Below are 19,597 nucleotides of genomic sequence, written 5' to 3' on the forward strand. Positions count from 1 at the left end.
CAGAGGATCCCTGCTGATGCTGCGGAAACTAGCTACCAAGAGACCCACAACGTGTTTTATAATAATAATAATAATGCTCGCATTTGATAATAATAATTTAATAATAGTTAATAAAATAATTTAATAGCACTTCACCATGTTGTTGAGGTGACTCAAAGTGTTTCGTAGAATATATTGTAAAGTGAATTGACTGTGTATTGTGTGCGCGAAACTTACATGAACCTTGGGATTTGTCACTTTGGTCTGGGATTGTCAGTGCCTTAGATTTACCCTATAGTTGTACCAAGGAGATACTCCCCCTCCATAATATTAGGGTGAGAGTACTTCTGCAACTCGGAGAGAAATGTGTGATGTGATAATTATCTCTGAAAATGTGTTTTAATCGTGCTTTAAACGTGGAATCCCGACAGCTGGGATTCCATGTTTTCTCACTGGGTTGTGGCTGAAAAACAATTTGAAGCATTTTTAAAAAGTTGAATTTAAAAAGTTTTAAAGTCTGGGCTGGGATTCAAGAAACAGAGTCCATCGGCAATTTTAAAGACGATGCGGAGAGAAAGAAAGCCGTCCTTTTAAAACGGACGAGGGAGAAACTATTTGATAGAAGTTGAGGAGGAAAGAGGGGTGAAGAGAAGGGAGGTCCTCAGCTCAAAAGCTGTCATTAAGTAGGATATAAAAACTACTACATATTCTGTCCTTGTGATAATTATTTAGGGTAGGGTAGGTACACCCCTCTTTCAGATGAGATGTTAAGCTGAGGTCCCATCTGCCTGTTCAAGTGGATATTAAAGATTCCAACACTATTCGAAAAGAGAGGGGATTTCTCCCAGTGACCTGGCCAACAATCCCCCCAAATAAAATTGGTCACTCACTCCATGGCTGTTTGTGAGACATTGCTGTGTATGCAGTTGGCTGCCACATGTAGCCCACAAAATACGCAGTCAATCCATTTTACAATATACCTTGTGAAGCGCTTTGAGGCGTCTCAAAGACATCATAAGGCACTATATAAAAATGTAAGATTATTATTTGATTAATTGTTCTCTGTCTGGATTGGAAGGTCTAGTAGAAACTGACTTATCACCTAGCCTATAGTTATCATTGCTTTTATTTTACTGTTTTGTTTTTAACACTGTTATGTAATTAAATAGTAATACTGTATAGTGGAATGACTGAGGCCAGTGATGTGTCTAATTCATAGCAATGCTTGATTGATTAGAAGATATGTTGGCAGCAACAGTGTGCTAGGCAAATATTTCTACAAGGAAAGTTGACTGGAAAGCTTCAGGAGTGATAATGGCATCTAAATGTGGGTTGGGCAAATAACCCAACAGTGTTCATGCATGTACGTGCCCATTAATTATACATAGTTTCAGCTTACCTCAGTAGTACTTTGAACTAATGTCCAAGCTGACAGTCCAAAGAAAAGCTGAAGGTGTGCTGTATTGTTGGAGGTGCTGTCCTTTGTATATGAGATGTCAAACCGAAGTCCCAATTTTCCTATTCAGTTGAATGATTGGATTTCATGGCATTTGAAAGAGAAGGGAGTTTCTCCTGGTGTCCTGGCCAACATTTCCCTCAGATAAAATTGATCTATCACTTAATGGCCATTTATGGCACATTACTTTGCTTAAATTAGCGGCTGCATTCACATACATAATGTACAGCCACTACACTTTGCTGTAATTCCTGTACCACTTTGAGACATCTCGACAATGTGAGAAGGCGCTATAGTAATAATAAATAATATCTGTTGCATTTGGTATCATGCCTTTCATGGCAGGAGGACATTTCAGGAGAATGTTCCCTTGATTGAGGAAGGTGGCCTTGTTGGTGGATTTGATGTAGAGTTAGAAAGAGCTGAAAACATCAAGGTTACACACTTGCTCAGTGAGCCAGAGGGAGCAATTGGGGAAGTTGTTGAAGTCAAAGGCATGGACAAGAAGATGCTGGTGAGAGCTGAACAGGATATCAGTTGTGATGATATTGATCTGAAGGACATTAAGACTCATATTACATATAGAGATGGACTTTTGTAGATCGGTCGTGACTTTGTGCTTTATGAGTTAGGATGAATGGGTTCCAGGATACGGAGAATAATGCATGTCAATTACAGAGCTGCATGAAATTAGCTAATGTTACACAATACAATTTACAATTATATAGCATCTTTCACGTCAGGAGGATGTCTCAAAGAACTTTATACAGCTGGTGAGGCACAGAAGCTGGGGGGAGAGAGGTGAGGTTGGGCACGACTGCTGAAGAAGATGGGTGGGGGAGGAGGTAAACGATAACTGAAAGTGCGGTCAAAGGTGGGGAGGAAGGAGAAAAGTTGGAGGGGCTCCGGGATGGGGGCTGAAAGCTTGCTCACTGATGGTGGGGCTAATAGGGTGAAGGACTATGAAGTAGGCCAGTGGTCACTGAATGTCTGGGGTGGTGGGTTGCAGTAAGTCGCAGAGGTAGGGTAGGGGCGAGGCCATGGAAGGACATGAATGTGAGGAGAAGGATGCTGAATTCGATCCGACAAAGGATTAGAAGCCAGTGGAGCTGAGCAACAATAAGGGTGATAGGCTCCTGGAGCCTGGTGTAGGAGAGGACATGGGTGGCAGAATTCTGGATGGTCTGCAGGTTATGTAGTAATAATAATAATAATAATAATCCCTGGATTTGATATAGCGCCTTATCATGTTCTTGAGACATCTCAAAGAACTCCACAGAATATACTGTAAAGTGTGGTGACTGTATATTTTGTGGGCGAAACAAGTAGGCAATTACATACATATAGGGAACAACTGAGGAGTTCTGCAAGTCGAAGAATGTCTCACCATGACCATGCCATATTACTTCTAATTGCCACAGATGTATAATTTTATCTCTGTGGGCCTTTTCATAGCATGTATGGCATTTGTGGTGGGACATTTGAATTTCAAAATAAGTAGCCCTGTCAGGTCTGTGGTGATCGTGTTGGCAAACTTGTTTATACATTTCACCTTGTGTGCCGTGACACTGAAAAGAATCTCATATATTCATAATAGAGATACTCGGAAATCAGGATAGCAAAATTGTGATTAGGTTCGGGAATGTTAGACTCATTTCATCTGGAGATTTTGTATGGCTTTTTTACTGCGTGCGTGTTCTTATGAGGTCGGACTGACTCAGTTGCGAGGATTCTTTGATTGAGAAAATCTTCGTTTCCAGGCACATGTTGGGACGTGTTCATAGTCTAAGATAAGTTGGTTCAAACTTTTGGCTGCTGAGGGCCGGATGCCCCATTTGAGAAACATCCGCGGGCAGGACAAGCAATATTTTTGTGTTTCCCTTCCACAAACATAATATAACAATTAGGGAGGAAGTGGGTGGGCCAGATGAAATGAAGTGGGGTGAGGGGGTGGGGATTTGGGTGAAACAGACCTGCAGTCGATGGACTGGCAGTTGAACCATCCTGCTCTAAGATGACACTCTAGTGAAGTGCTGGGTAGCTAGTCCTACACTATATGAGATGCTGCCTTTCGGATGATTCATTAAATTAAAGTCCTGGCTGCCTCTTAAAGGTGGACTTTAAAGATACCATGACAAATTCAGGACAGGAAGTTGTTCTTTACGCAGAGAGTAATTGATGCCAGGAAAGGTGCTTAAAGCCTAGACACTAGATTTGTTCAGAAAGCAGCCTGGTGCAGTAATGGGTGGACGGTAAGGTGGGTGTTCTAGAGAGGTGAGATTGGAGGAGGCAAAGGGCCTTCTTCATCCAGACCGAACTTGTGCTATGATTACTTGTAGGGTATTGCTGTGTCCAAACTGGCTGCTTTTGCATATCACTGGCACAATACACAGTCATTAACTACTTCAGTACGGTAGCTTCAGTACAGAGGTTTGAAGTTGGCTGAAGCCTCTGACTGCCTCAACCGTGTTTCTGCCCACAGATTGCAATGTCTGTGTTGCTGTTCATGATAGTGGCCTAACTCTGATCGAGTTTGCCATCCCATGCAATGGCAATCAATATACCTCTGACCATCAGTGTTAAACTTTAAAATCTGAATCCAGTTTTCCTTGAACTGATTGATTCTGAAATGCTGTGGACTTGCAGGGCTTCAGGTTCAATTATGCCACCGGCTGTCAATAGCTTCAGGCCTGAATTCTTTGATGTAGTCAGTGGTATGTATGTGTCTGGGCGTGTGTGTGATGGAGTGGGTTTTTCCTGCAGCCAGACATCTGTACATGGGAGCAGAAATTCTGCTAATGTGCTGATTATCGCATTGATCATCGAGTTGAAAGCATTGGACTAGTCTTGCGGCTCTAGAAAATGCTTTTGTAGTCTGTAGTTTAAATCCAGATAAGACAAGGCCAAGTCCTGTGACGTGAAAATAAACAGTCTGAATATTTCATCAGTGGTTGGCTTCATTGCTTCATTAACCACTTCTCATTTGTGAACATTGGTTTTCAAAATTTGCATCTTACAAATCGCACAAATCAAGAAAGACCAGTGAGCTTTTTTCCAGACTTTGTTGATGTTTGAATTGGAATATCATTGGCTCCAATATTCACAAACTGGCTGTACATTGAGCCGTTCCAAGGGTTAGAGCTGGGAAACAATGGTATCACTTCACCTTCAGGACAAAAAACACACTCGCTTTCTGGAACCATCCATTTTGAAACAGGGAAGTAGAAACTTACTCAACTTGAAAAATACATCAAGAAGGAAAATAATCTGGGACAGTCACTAATATTAAATAAGGAAGGAGGTGATGACACTTTGAAAGGCTAATATTGATGATCTGGGACAGAATATGCCGGAAAGAAAATAAAATGTCACTTGCGTTCAATATACAGTATCCTTATCGTATATCTGGATCTCCAAGAGCTGCACAGAATGAATTACTTTGTGTAGACTCTGTTATGTAAGCAAACCTGGCAGCTGATCTGCAGCAGCTAGATTTCACAAGCAGCAATGAGGTAAATGACCAATGAAGCTGATGTTTAGATGAGGGAGGAATATTGACGGCAGAATATTCGCCTCTTCACAAGCTGCAGACTATCCAGAACTCTGCAGTTCATGTCCTTTCCCTCACTAGGCTCCACGGGCCTATCATCCCACGAGTCGACAGCCGCCTCCCCACTCTCCCTGGCTCGATGTCAAGCTGTGCCACTGTTAAGCACTCTGAGTCGCTACCTTGTATGAAGGTTCTATATAAGTGAAAGTTACTGTTGTTATACTAGCATCATATGATTGCTGGTTGGCATTGAATGAAGCAAAGAAAAGGAACAGTTTAATAAATCCACGTTTTCTTTGTTTTGTTTCAAAGACTCAAACCATGAACTACGTTGGTCAATTGGCTGGACAAGTGTTTGTCACAGTGAAGGATCTCTACAAGGGATTAAATCCAGCTACGTTATCAGGCTGCATTGATATTATTGTTGTGAGGCAGCCAGATGGGAGTCTCCAGTGTTCACCATTCCATGTTCGCTTTGGAAAACTGGGAGTTTTACGCTCTAAGGAAAAAGTGGTGAGTAAGGAATTTTTTTTTGTCAGCCGGTTCACATCTGACACATGCGGAAACCCATTACTATGTTAAGACTGAGAGTTACATATATATATATCTACATATAATATAATAATATATATATCTATATAATATATATATCTACACATGAATATTTCCCTGAGTAAGGTACTGAGCCTTAACTCGGTTAGTTAAATAATAATCTCAGTAACTAAAGGAGTAACAAATAGACTGCACCATGCCATTTACATCCCATTGAATGTTATAACCCACATACAGTCCATTTGGACCATCTAGTCTGTGCTGGTGTTTTTCTCCACATGAGCCATTTAGTCTAATCCCAGTCTTCTACTTGCTCTCCATAACCTTCAATGGGGTTGAAATTGTGATTGTTTCTTAATAGGTTCAATTTCTTAATGGAGTCAATACCTTATTTGATAATTCCTTTGATAAGATAACAATTTCCAGTGGATAACTAAAGACTGGCTTCAGGTGTGAAACGTCTTCCCTTTCCCCAAATTCAACACAATAGTTTTGGCCAAAGTTAGTTCAAAGATTTCAACACCAAAGTTCAACGTTGCTGAGGCCACTCGTGACACCAATGTTTCTAAGTTACCATCATTGTTGTTTCCGATCACGGTGAAATCACAGTGTTTCAGTGAGCCTTCGCCACACACTGCTAAAAAATGGTTTGTGGCTGAGAATCCTCTGCGTAACAAAACATTGTGTATACCTTGTCTATTTTTGTGATTATCTTAAATTTGTGCTATCTTCTACTGATTACTGACCAGTGGAAATATTCTACTACTATTGGGCAAAGGTGTTTATTTTACTGAAGCTACAGTTACTTGTTCAAATAAAGTTGTTTGGCAAATCCATTCTGTCAGTGTTTCATACACAAGGTTATTCAAACGTTAAAAATAAATATGCAGTTAAAGTTTTCTGCGTCAGAAAATTAACACGGCTGGACAGGTTGCCAGGAAGGGTAGTTGAGTCCACGACACTGGATCATCCAAAACTCTGCAGTTCGTGTACACTCACGCACCAGGCTCCGCGACCCCATCACTCCCACCCTCGCCCGACTCCACTGGCTCCCCATCCCCCAGAGGATCGAGTTCAAGATCCTCGTCCTTTAAGGTCATCAATGGCCTTGTCCCCTCCTACCTCTCTGACCTGCTGATTCCCTACCAACCTGCCCGCACCCTCCGTTCATCGGACTCCGGTCTGCTCCATGTCTCCCGCCCGACCCGCCCTACCATCGGTGGCAGGGCTTTCAGCCTCTCTGCCCCCACACTCTGGAACTCCATCCCACGGTCCCTCCGCCTCGCTTCCTCCCTCGCCTCCTTCAAGGCCGGTATCAAGACCCTTCTCTTCGACCATGCCTTTGGTCTCCCTCCCACCTTTCTGCCTTCCCTCACCCCTACACCACGACTCCCCCATGCTCGGGCCCTGACATCTGACTGTTCAGTGCTTTGGGACTTCCTCCCGACGTGAAAGGTGCTCTATAAATGTAATTTTGTTGTTGTTGTTTAAAAAAGCAGCTTGATACTATGATAGGGGGACGGTAGGGTGGGTGTTGTGGAAAGATGAGATCTGATGGGCCGAAGGGCCTTCTTCATCCAAACCAATATCCAAATATAAAACTGGAACTAAAACACACTTCCTGACAATCAATAGGAATAATAATAATTTAGTTACTCAATCCACGACTGTTTGTGGGATACTGCTGTGCATAATTGGCTGCCGCTTTTCGCCCATAAATTATACAGTCAATTCACTTTACAGTATATTCTGTGAAGTGCTTTGAGACGTCTCGAAGACGTGATGAGGCGCTATATCAAATGCAAGGATTAATATTATTAATTACAACCTCAACATTGCTGTTCTAGTTACGATTTCCGATTTGCAAATGAAATTGTGGGATATAGGGTTTAAATTTTAAAAGAAAGTCAGGAAAGAAATGTTGAAGTAATAAATAAAAGCATGAGTCAACACAGCAGATTTTCATTTAGAAAGGTCCTAATTTTGTTTTAATATCTGAACTATGTAATGAATGAATGTCTCCCAATTGTCAGGTGGATATAGAAATCAATGGAGAACCGGTTCAGTTGCACATGAAACTTGGAGACAATGGAGAGGCATTTTTTGTTGAAGAGATGGCCAGTAATAAGGTAAACAGAAGTTAACAGATTTGTGAAGCAAACTTGACAGTTTCAGAGCGTTGGCACTTCAATTATGCCTTGTGCCATCACCAGTTGTGCTCATTTATAGACTCACATGTCCATATTCCCTTTGGCAGGAAATTTAGCAAGCTGGAAAAAATATTATGGATGGACACATGGCAAATGGTGCTGAGTTTAAAAGTAATGCTAACCACAGTATTCCTGAAATGCTTACAACTAGAATGAGCGGAATTAATTTCCAATTTTAGATACAATACCCTTTTTAGTATAATATTAAATTATTATTTATGTTGTACAAGGTTTCAATTACATGTCACCAACACTTCTAGAACAAATTCATATCTAATCGGGCAAGTGATGAGATTATAAAGTATAATCATTTTCATTTAATTACGTCGATATCCATAATATTTGTGTGTGAAATATAACGTCTATAAAAGTTTAATTTATTACGTGTCTTCTGGTGATGAAGCCTCAGATTGTGGAGTCCTGTAGCTTCGTGATTAGAACACTTGCCTTGCAAGTGAAAGGACCTAGGTTTGATTCCCGGGCAGGCAAAACGTTGGGCAAATTTCCTTCCTCCACACGTCTCTGTTTACCGAGCAGTAAACAGGAACCTGGTTGTTAGTTGATTGGTAGATCGCTTTTATGGAGCTGATAATTCCTTCAAAAAAAATAGTAATAATAATAATAATTTGAACACTTAATCCACGACTGTTTGTGAGACACTGCTGTTCTTTGAGACGTCTCGAAGACGGGCTAAGACGCTACATCAAATGCAATGATTATTATTATTTACTCAGACGGAGCTTTATAAATGTCATATCACAATACATACCCAATGTACATTGCAGTATTTACAACCTCGGCTTTGCCATGTTAATTGGAATTTCTGGTTTACAAATGAAATTGTGGTATACGCAATTTAATGGCAGCCGAACCAAGCCTGGCCCATCAGTAGGAAATAGAGGAGCAGGGACTTGGATGGTCACTGGATTATTTCCACTCAGCTCCTGCAAGCCATAGCCCTAAAGGGAAAGGTGGTTCTAGCTGGACAAGCAGCAGGAAAGCTTGCCTGATAGTGCTTTCTAAGGCAATCTATGTAGTTTTAGCTGGTTAAACTCCAGCAGTACCTCAAAACAGACTCTGGGGTCCCCATACCTTGGCTTTTGTGCATAATACTCTTCAGGATTAGGTAAGCAGGATCCGTCCCTCTGAGGAGAGAGTTCATTTCATTCAAAACACAAACTTGTGTAGGTGGTAAGCATGGAACTTTGACAATGTCCGATAAACATTTATAAGGTAAATATCTAGGGGATTATCAGACAGGACATTGGGAGAAATTTCCTTCTCTTTTCAAAAAGTATTGTTACTACCTTAGTTCTATAAATAAGCAAATACATTTCAGTCTGAATTTCTACTCAATGTTGCCTTACAGCCAACTGGAATAAAGGTAAACAACTGCAGACAAATACCAGATCATATTTGGCAAGATATGTAGATATAGTCTATCCTTGAATGTTCTCTGCCAAATAGATACACGTATATATTTGGCCTTAGAAACTGCGATGTTACAGATACCATTCTAACTCCAAAGTGTTATGCTTCATAACAATAAGAATACAACCAATCCAATGCAAGTCAAGCATCTACAGTTTTTATCCCAGTGATGGCCAACCTGTGGCCTATGGGCCGGAAGTGGTTCATGGGGCCATCAAGAAGACCCCCTCTCCACCCACCGCAAACATTCACTTAAGTCTAGGTAAGTCAGTGTTCGATTGGTCGTGTGTTTTCAGTTTTTTCTTGATTGAAAAATATGGTATAAATCAAGAAATATTAACATCCACCTGAACAGGCAAATGGAACTTCAGTTTAACGTCTCATCCAAAGGACGTCACCTCTGACAGTGCAGCACAGCCCTAAGCATTGTACTGGAGCGTCAGCTTCGACTGTATGAGTTCCAAGTCCTAACTCAGAGGTGAGAGAGAGAGTTACCAACTAATTCAGGCTGACTCCTCTTCCCTTCCCTGTTCTTTCCCAGAACATCTGATAGAAGTGTATATAAACTGAACTATGGTTTTGGGAAACAATAATAAATGCAATTGAAAGTTAGAATGTCTTTAAAGTATTGGATATGATGTGCCAAAGGCAATCTTTCTGTACAAACTCCTGTGAGGCTGGAGGATAAGGTGGGGAAGGTCGTGCATACACAGTTGTGAATTTGAATCCTGCTGATAGAGCTACACTGCTGGGAGTAAAGTGCCAGCAAAAAAAAAATCACAGGATTAGTGTTTATCTAATAGTTTGCATGGTTTTTGCTTGAATAAATAAATCATAATGCACCTGGGCTTCAGAATTGGAATATTTCATTTTAAGATCTTTCTCTTAACCCTGAGATGTAATGATGAGTGCTGAATACCTGCTGACAGTCTCTCCCAAAATAGAAGTACAGGCATGATCAGTAACTGTTTGTAAAAACACCAGCTGACTGTGCTATTATGTCTCCTTCAGAATTCTTCATTGATTGGTTTCGGTAATGCTGATTTAGCACAGGGCACACAAGGACTGGAATAATCACTTTCTATTACAGTTTGCAGTCAAATCTTGAAATCCAATTTAGCACCATTAATACTCATTCATTCTTTTGGATTAGTTTCTATTCATGGTGAGGGTTTTAGATTGGAAATCTAAAGGCTGTGGGTTGACTCTTGATGCATGAAACAAGCCAGTCCTTACAATCTCATCTTAATGTTCCATCTTATTTTCATAAACATGTCCTACATGTGAATTAGTGCAGGTCACCATTGTTTGGTGCTTCAAGAAACACAAAATAGCAGGTTTGAGGTAAACAATAAAAAATTCAACAAGAAATTACATTTAATAATAATAATAATCCTTGCATTTGATATAGCACTTTTCACGTCTTCTAGACGTCCCAAAGCGCTTCACAGAATATACTGTAAAGTGAATTGACTATATTTGTGGGCGAACGCGGCAGCTAATTGCGCAGAGCAATGACCCACAAACAGTCATGGATTGAAAATGACCAATTTATTATTTTTTTTTCGAAGGATTATTATTAGGCGTGTGGAGTAAGGAAACTTGCCCATAGCTCCTTTCACATCGGAAGGATGTCCAAAATGTTGCCATGTGTTTGTACCAAATGACGAATTAGAATTTTTGTAATGAACCTTTACACCGTTTCTGATCAGCCTGTGACAGCCTAGTACAGTTGGTTCCATTCTCATCTCTAAGTCAGTAGGTGTGGGTTCAAGTCCCATGTTGGGGTTTTGAACTCATTCTAAAATGCCGCTCCAGTATAGTGCTGTGGTGTGCTGCATTGTCCAGGGTGCTGTCCTTTGGGTGAGATTTCAGGTGGATATTGAAGATTCCACAGTACTATTAGAAAAGAGAAGGGAGTTTTCCCTAGATAAAATACAACAACAACAAGATTTCATTTATAGAGCGCCTTTCACGTCGGGAGGACGTCCCAAGGCGCTGGACAGTTGGGTCGGGACCCGAGCAGGGGGGAAATGGTCAGGGTGAGGGGAGGGGAGGGAGGGAGTGAGGAGGGGGTAGAGAGTCGAGAGGGGAGCTGAAGGCACGGTTGAAGAGAAAGGTCTTGAGACTGGCCTTGAAGGAGGAAAGGGAGGAGGCGGCGAAGGCACTGGGGGATGGAGTTCCAGAGCCTCGGGGCTGAGAGGCTGAAGGCCCGACCACCGATGGTAGGACGGTTGGGGCGGGGGACGTGGAGCAGACCGGAGCCAGAGGAACGGAGGGTATGGGCAGGTAGGTAGGGGGATAGTAGGTCGGAGAGGTAGGAGGGAGCAAGGCCGTGAATGGCCTTGTAGGTGAGGATGAGGATCTTGAATTCGATCCTCTGGGGGATGGGGAGCCAGTGGAGGCGAGCGAGGGTGGGAGTGATGTGGTCCCGAAGCCTGGTGCGGGACAGTACATGAGCTGCAGAGTTCTGAATGACCTGCAGCTTGTAGAGGGAGGTGGCGGGAAGGCCGGCGAGGAGAGAGTTCCCATAGTCCAGCCTTGAGGTGATAAAGGCGTGGACCAGGGTTTCAGCAGCGTGAGGGGTGAGGTAGTGCCGTAGTCTGGCGATGTTCCGGAGGTGATGGAAAGCGGTGCCAGTTGTGGCGCGGCTATGAGGGAGAAAGGACAGCTCAGGGTCGAACAGAACCCCGAGGTTCCTGACTGACTTTGAGAGGTGGAGAGTGCAGCCTTGGATGCTGATGCTGTCAGCGCCTGAGGTGTGGAGGCGCTGACGCGATCCAAATATGCAATTCACTTCATGGCTGTTTGTGGGACAGTTTGCTGTGTGCAAATTGTCTGCTGCATTTGTTCACAAAACACACAGTCGCTATAGTAATCTGTGAAGAGCTTTGAGACATTCTTCTGACATGAAAAGCACTTTTATCAAATGCAAGGATTATTATCATTTTCGTCACAGAGAATACGGAAGGCTCTATAATGATTATTATTATCTTCTTTGTTATTAAAATCTGTTTTGACATTGGAAAGATTTTGTAGAATTATAACAGGATTTCATATTTGCTGTTTTAAATGAGATTGTGGTAAGGATTAATGGAAAGATGCACTGGTATGCTTTGCATGAATGTCGAAGATCCAATCCATGGTGCAAACAAGAGACAGTAATATTAAAAATAATGAAACCATACAAAGGTGTTTGCAAGCCAATAGTTGACTATTTCAGTTGGATACTGAACAATGTAACAAGTGTAGGTTAATAATATGGGAACCAAATGGTTGTCTCGTGAAGCACAGACACACGTCCAAAGATGAGTCCGTTAACTGAGAGCGCTCTCTCAACCCTTTTAGTGGGTAATTCAAGAGCAGCACCAACTAAGCCCTATAATCAAATTGCTTAACATCTCTTTTGCCCAATGTAGGAGAAAATAGTCATATCCTGTTAGCTTGGCTGAGTTACTAGCACTGTTGGATCTGGGTCAGAAAGTTGCATGTTCAAGCCCACATTTGGACTTGAGCTCACAGTCTCAGTGCAGTGTTGGGGGAGGGCTGCATTTATCACAGGTGCCATCCTTCAAATGAGATGTTAAACCCAAGTCCTATCAACCTGTTCAGCATTTCATCAAATAAAATTGATCTTTCACTTGATGACTGTTTGTGAAATCTTATTCTATGCAACTTGTGTTTGCATGCCAATATGAAATCACTTCACTTCAGCTTGCATATAATTTTCTGTGAAGTGTAGTAACTGTGGAGTTATAGGCAAACACAGTGGCCAACCTGCATCTAGTATGGGCTAAGGCTAGATGGAACTTCAAGCCTTTTTTACGCAAATTTCACCCTCATTAACGAGTGCTGTACTACAGTATGTAACTGGCTAGGTAGGTTTTAACTAAAGGGCTTGATTCTGTTGTAAAATAAGAAAATAGAGGGACAGTCTTGTGAGTTGGAGTAGAAAAGGAAAGTATCTGATGCTTTTTCAGCAGAGCAGCATTTGCAGAGGAGCAAGCTGTGTGATTGGGCAAATATTCGGCTTTATGTCAGATAACAATGAGGAAAACCACAATAATCTGGCATCGGACCATTTAGCAATTTGACTTTCTGCCTTCTGATATGATGTGTCATATGTCTACAAACTATATGCCAAAGACACTACTGGATCCAAAAAAAATGCATTGTCATTCCACATCTAGTGCTGAAGAGAATGGAACGGGATGTTAAGATAATGTGACATATGAAAATGTTACAAATCTATCCTTGGCCCAGGTTCTTGAATGCATTGGCCTCAGTGCAGTCACACAACAAACTCATTTTCCACTGACTCCCAAGAAAGAACTATGATCTTTATTATTGTCTTGTCAAGAACAATCAAATGGAAGGTATAAGATGAGGATAATATTACCATTCTGGGTTTGATGTACCAATGAAGAATTTTAACTTGTCGGGTTTGTTGATCTGTGTCTCTGCAGTTGATACACTGGGAAAATGGGGTGAAATTTGTAGCTATTTCATCATTGATTAATGTGTTATGAAACAACTAAAATTTCACCCATAGGTCACAAACATTTCCTAATAATGCCCACTGTAGTTTCTGCACACCAAAAACTGCACAAATTGTAGAAATTAGTATATGAGCAGTTAAACCTTAATAATACAGTAATACTAATCCTTGAATTTGAAACAGCACCTCATCACATCATCAAAATGTCTCAAAGCGCTTCACAGGATTTACTGTGAAGTGTATTGACTGCGTATTTGTAGGAACCCAGGTATGATGGCTTCCAGTAATTGGAAGTATAGAACTATAGAAATTTATAGCACAGAAGAATGCCATTCACCTCATTGTGTCTGTGCTGGCTTTTTGAAAAAGTAATCCATTCAGTTACATTTACCTGCCCTTTCCCCAGTATCCCTGAAAATGAATGCTTTGCGGGTATCTATGTAGCTTCCTTTTGAAAGCTAATCTGGAGGCTGCCTTGACCATTGCAACCAATACACTAGTACATCATGTGCGTCATGCAAGCTCACTGGAATTCTGCAGCAGTAGTCGGTATTGCAGTTGAGTTCTTTCGATTTGGTGTGGCACACATCCCATTTACTTATGGAATCCTGTTAGAAATCACTATGAATTAAACCCCATTTTATTTACCATGTTGTGAAACTACCAGTGGTCTGGAGTCTGTTGTTGTCTGTAAACATCTAGCACAATGACCAACATCTACCATGATGACCATCTGTTGTAAATGCTAAGTATTCTTCAGTGGTTCATGCAAGCAATCTTGGAAGAGTTCACACATATTCCATGCCTTTGGCTTTGATTGTTACACATCATTGTGTTGCAGATTCATGTCAAGTTTCTGCTTACAGCAGCATGAGTACAGGGTGAAATAATGATCTAGAATAACCAAATCATGCTCCAGCTTGCTCTGACTCCCAACAAGATCAATCCGAAAGGAATGAGACTGAATGAGTTTTAGTGTAACAGCTGATCCATTGTGAGTCATTGACACAACCCTATATCCACCTGCTGATGCCGGTCCAAACATTCTGGCCTGTACACTGACATCAGCAAATAGATTTTATAGGTGCGGACCCAGGTCAAGATTATTAAATACTCCAGTTTCTTCTCAGAGCTGTGTAGATGTGTGAATATGAACAAGCATGGTGAGGTGCAATAAATAAAGTGCATGCCCATATAGTGCCCAGGTTAGCTGAAAATGGCAATGTCACAAAGCCAGTAGAAGTGATCACTGTTTGTCTGCCTTCTGGCTGAGATCATGTGTGGTATCTGTTCTCAGCAGGTTCTTGGGTCAGCACCAAACAGAAAAGTTCACCTGTTGAGATTCGCTTGTGTAATGGTGCCACGTCCTAATGTCACTAATAATTTAGGAGCTCTGCCAGGGGCCTATGCTTCAGCCCTCTGTTGACTGGGATCAGTATTGCAGAACTTCCAATTCGAGGAGTTTGATCTGCCCTCACGAAGAGGAAGAGGAGATACTGGAATATGGAGCTCACTTGAGCAGTTGGTCACTAGGCTCAGGTTGGGTTTGCCCTGCCAGAGAGGCCATCCGGTCACCTGACTTTCTTGGGTGGTCGTGAAGACGTGGTTCAGGTCCACAATGCCATTTGACAACAATTTGGGGCCTAGAAAAGTTTGGGGAAGGGATTGAGGATTGCTGCGGGGCCAACCTTTGTTCCCTAGTGGGAGGTGATTCAGTGTAATTCGGATAATGGGGGTGATCAGCCGAACCTCGCTCCCCAGTAAAAACAATTACTGTTCGTGGAGTTAGCTAATCTTATCCAATTCAATTGTCATTTCTGTAAGTTCTGGGCAATATTTTAATTTTGAAGGCTTTCAAAGACTATCAGTATTGATATCTTGCTCTAATAGAATAGAGTGTAACCTCCTGACTGCTTTGTGATCCACATTATGTTATGTTCAGTCCTTTCAATATATGGCTTTCACTTGCTTTTAGGAAATTGTTCCTTTCCATCTGAACACTTCGCCCATCATGTCAGAGGGAGCTGTGTTAATGGAAACAGCAATGAGGAGAAGCTCATTGGACAAGCAGAAAAACCTAGAATCCTCACAAATACCAACAAACAGTCACAATTCACAGCCCTCCCCAGAGAGCTTAATCGGCAGCAATTCTGTGAAAAAGAGGAGAAAAAGGAGACGCAAGTCAAAAGTGGACAGTATAAAAAGAGATGACAACGATGATACTTCAGAGAATGAGGATATGTTTTCCATTGAAATCAGCTCTGAAGAAGAGATCGAGTCAACTGAGAATTCCAGGTACAGTGAGACATCTCGAAGACGTGAAAAGTGCGCTATATCAAGTGCAAGATTATTACAATTATTACAGTATGCAGTAAGCAATCTGCTGTACAACACAGCAAAGAAACAACTGAAGGTTTATTCATGTACAAGGAAACCCATCACCATACTTAAGAATATTTAATCCAAACATTTTTGAATGTTTGAAATAATGAATCATATTCAGAGCATTTAATTCACTTCCTCTGGGATTCATAATATTAATCCTTGCATTTGACCTAGCTCCTTCTCACATTGTTAAAATTTACTGTACATTACTGTATAGTGCCTGTATTTATATGTAAATGCTGCAAACAATTGGCTCACAGCAATGTCCCAGAATCAGCCATGACCAATCTTATCTGGGGGATTATTGGCCAGGAAACTTTTTGAACACAATGGGATGTTTTAATGTTACCCTGAACAGGAAGACCAAACCTCAGTTTAACGTCACATCCAAAAGTTGTCACCTCCCAACAATGCAATGTTCTCCAAAAAAACACTGCACTGGAGTGTCAGCCTAGACTAGGAGCTCAAAGTCCCAATGTGGGTATTGAACTTAACAAACTTCTGACTCAAAGCAAGAATGTCAACAACAAAGTCAAGCTGACACCTGGAGAAATGTTAGCATTTTATCTGCTTGTCGATTTTATCAGTGATTTTAGGACTCCTAGGGAGGATGCTTATGTATAATGGAAATTATACTGATTTCACAGCTCCTTGTTTAACACACAATCCATATGAACATGATTACTATTGGAACTTGTGTTGCTTAAGACACCTTTCAGAGAAAGTGACAGCACAGGCTGTAAGTTGTGGAAACTGCTCAGGAGAGTGGGAGGGATGGTAAGATGAGAAACAATAGGAACTGGAACGGCTGACAAGAAAGTGTCCAGCTGCCTTTTGAGGCACTTGTTGGAGAAAGAAAAAGAAATATCACACTTTTCCATCAGCCCAATTATTTTTCCATCATTGATCAAGAAACTTGTGCAGAAAACTCTGTGCCTTGTCTGGAGAGTTTCATCTCACTGAGTTGGGGAAGTAATTATAGTCCTAAGTGCTGACCAATTACATTTGGTATTTCAGTCGTTGCCTGAGTACTGAATGTTCTAAAGACAGGATCACGCAGCACTCATCCCATCTCTTATTTCCACTTTATATGTCAACCAGAGAAAGAGCAGCCAAGTGACAGAAAACACTGTACTTGCACTGTACTGGGCTGGGCATGTAAGCAGAGTGTCTGAAACGAAAGAGTGCATTCATTTTCTAGTACAATGAGACTGAAAGGTTTAAACAATCAGAGTAAAATTTAATCTTCACAAACGCGGTTCTTTTTGAGATCTTTTTCCACACACTTATAATCTAGCCATCTGAGATCAACTCAAAATTACTTGTAGTCTTAGCTTCAAGAATCGCAAAAAACAGCCTCTAAATCAAGACTAAATATAAGGAATTTGCAAAATTCTACACAATCTTAAATTTTATGACAACAGACTCAAGCCAATTGGGTGGGGAATTTCAGGCTTCGGATGTGTCTGTGATAGGTTCATTTGAAGTGTAGAGTTTTATTGGCCAAGTATCACTAGAATTTCTGCCACATCTGAAATGTGTAAATACTCTTGGAACTGATGGAAAAGGTGGCCAGTTTTGGGACATTGCTGTGCCTAAATTGGCTGCCAATTCACCTACTGACACAGTCACAATATACAGAAAAACTCTGAAGTGTTTGATGATAAGGCTCTATCAGCTTTTAAGTCTTTTCAAAGGTCGATCAAAGTACTGTTATTTTCCCCCCTATAGCTATCTACCCTTTGTGTTCTATTCCTTTTGAAATATTTCAACTTTGGCCCAAAGCCGATTCCAGCCATGTTACACCGCATTTTTTGAATGTGCTGCTGTGCACTATAGAAACATCCGATCTGAACATGTACTGTCTTGTCCTTGACTGATGTGTGAAGACAAAATTTATGACATTTCTAGCCAAAGAATACAGGAAGGGTGGGGCAGAACTGCAGTACACTGTAGTATTATTATTACACTTTAACTGTATTATCATTATACAAGCTAAACTGGAAATTACCAAATAGGAATATAATATTAAATAAAGTACACAGCACCGTCACTAATTCTTGCACAATTTTTTCTTAAGGGTCTCAATAAATCCGTACAGCGATGAATCGTCTCAAGCTGGAGCCTCACTTAGTTTCACACAAACTTCAATGTATGCTTATTCAGATGGAGAGCGCTTTTCTAGGCGGAGGTAAGTGATTTCAGTAGGATCGGTGGTTCCGCTGACTCTTGTCCTTTACAAGCGTTTGCATTTGTTGCTTCTGGCTGCTCTCTGTCAGATCTGTGCGCAAACAAAAAGAGGCTTCACTGTTTGTTTTGACGTTTTTTTATTGTATTTATTGTTTATTAAAGGCGAGTCTATAGAACCACAGAAATTTATAGCCATTAAAAAGGCGGCCATTTGGCCCATCGTAGTTAAGAATACCTCATTGTTATTGCAATACCTCATTGTATTCCAATCCTTTCCGTCTCATTTACCTGCTCTTTCCCTATACAACAACAACTTGCACTTATATAGTGCCCTCCATGCAGGGTAGCATCTCAGAGCACTATACCCCTGTAGATGATTCCTTTTAAGGAGATGTGTGATAAATATCCCTGGTGATCACCTACAGAAAACTATAGGGCGTCCTGTAATGCTGGATACAGCATTGATAGGACTCCCTTCCCCATCCCCCTTCACCCCCAACCCCACTTTTGTTGTTTTGGAAGGTAAGAGCCAGAAAAGCTGTGTCACTTTCATGATGGTGTTGTCACACATTGCACATTGCAAATTGACTTACCTCATTGCACCATATGTTTACAAACAGATAAAAGGGGCTTTGCTAACTTTTTACTCATAATTTAAAACCTTCTGGAAGACCTGTTTTTTCACTAGCTTATGCAACCCAATGGTTACAGTGTAGGCAAAGTCAGTGATTTATTCCCTGGGTTAGTCACCTCTGTTTCGCAATTCACCAAAATCATAATATCAGGTGATAACTACATTTGCATCCTATTGACAAGTCATGAAAACTTGTTAAGAAATCTTGGTAAGACTTGAGTTAAGACATGATAGGAACAGGATTGGATTATTCAGCCTGTCAAGCCTGTTCTACCATTGCATTAGATCACAGCTGATATGAAATTTAGTGCCATTTTCTTGCCCTTTAGTGTATTCCTTGACACTGAATCTGAACAAATATTCATTTAACTCCGTCTTAAATATTTAAATTGACCTGCATCTACAACGTTTTGGAGTAATTTTTTTGGTCAGGCTGTTTGTCTGCCACATGTGAAAACCCAAGTATGAATGCCTGGAATGTAATGTGCACTCTCTCCCTGGAGATTCTGGAGATCATGAGGTGCCCAAAAGATTATTAGTCTGCCTCACCAAATCTTACCAATGAGCCAGGCTAGTTGGGCTGTCGTCAACCATGCCGTACTGCAGACCCGCTTGGCTCAGAAATTGACCTACCAAGTCCGCAACAGAGGGTTATAATACAATAGTAACCCTTGCATTTAGTACAGCACCTTTCACATCAGGAGGACGTCCC

General features: G+C 41.2%; 1 protein-coding gene across 5 annotated transcripts in view; it reads left to right on the forward strand.

The window, feature by feature from the left end:
- Window positions 1-19,597, forward strand: part of lpin1a (lipin 1a) — a 73,636-nt gene that overhangs the window by 18,952 nt on the left and 35,087 nt on the right. For all 5 annotated transcript variants that reach the window (XM_007897063.2, XM_007897065.2, XM_007897067.2 and 2 more), the window contains exons 2-5: window positions 5,298-5,498; window positions 7,571-7,666; window positions 15,652-15,971; window positions 18,142-18,252. In XM_007897063.2, coding sequence (XP_007895254.1) covers window positions 5,298-5,498; window positions 7,571-7,666; window positions 15,652-15,971; window positions 18,142-18,252 — 728 coding nt within the window. The remainder of the gene's footprint in view (window positions 1-5,297; window positions 5,499-7,570; window positions 7,667-15,651; window positions 15,972-18,141; window positions 18,253-19,597) is intronic.

This window comes from Callorhinchus milii, unplaced genomic scaffold (genome assembly GCF_018977255.1).
Source record: "Callorhinchus milii isolate IMCB2004 unplaced genomic scaffold, IMCB_Cmil_1.0 Scaffold3, whole genome shotgun sequence".
NCBI classification, from domain to species: Eukaryota; Metazoa; Chordata; class Chondrichthyes; order Chimaeriformes; family Callorhinchidae; genus Callorhinchus; species Callorhinchus milii.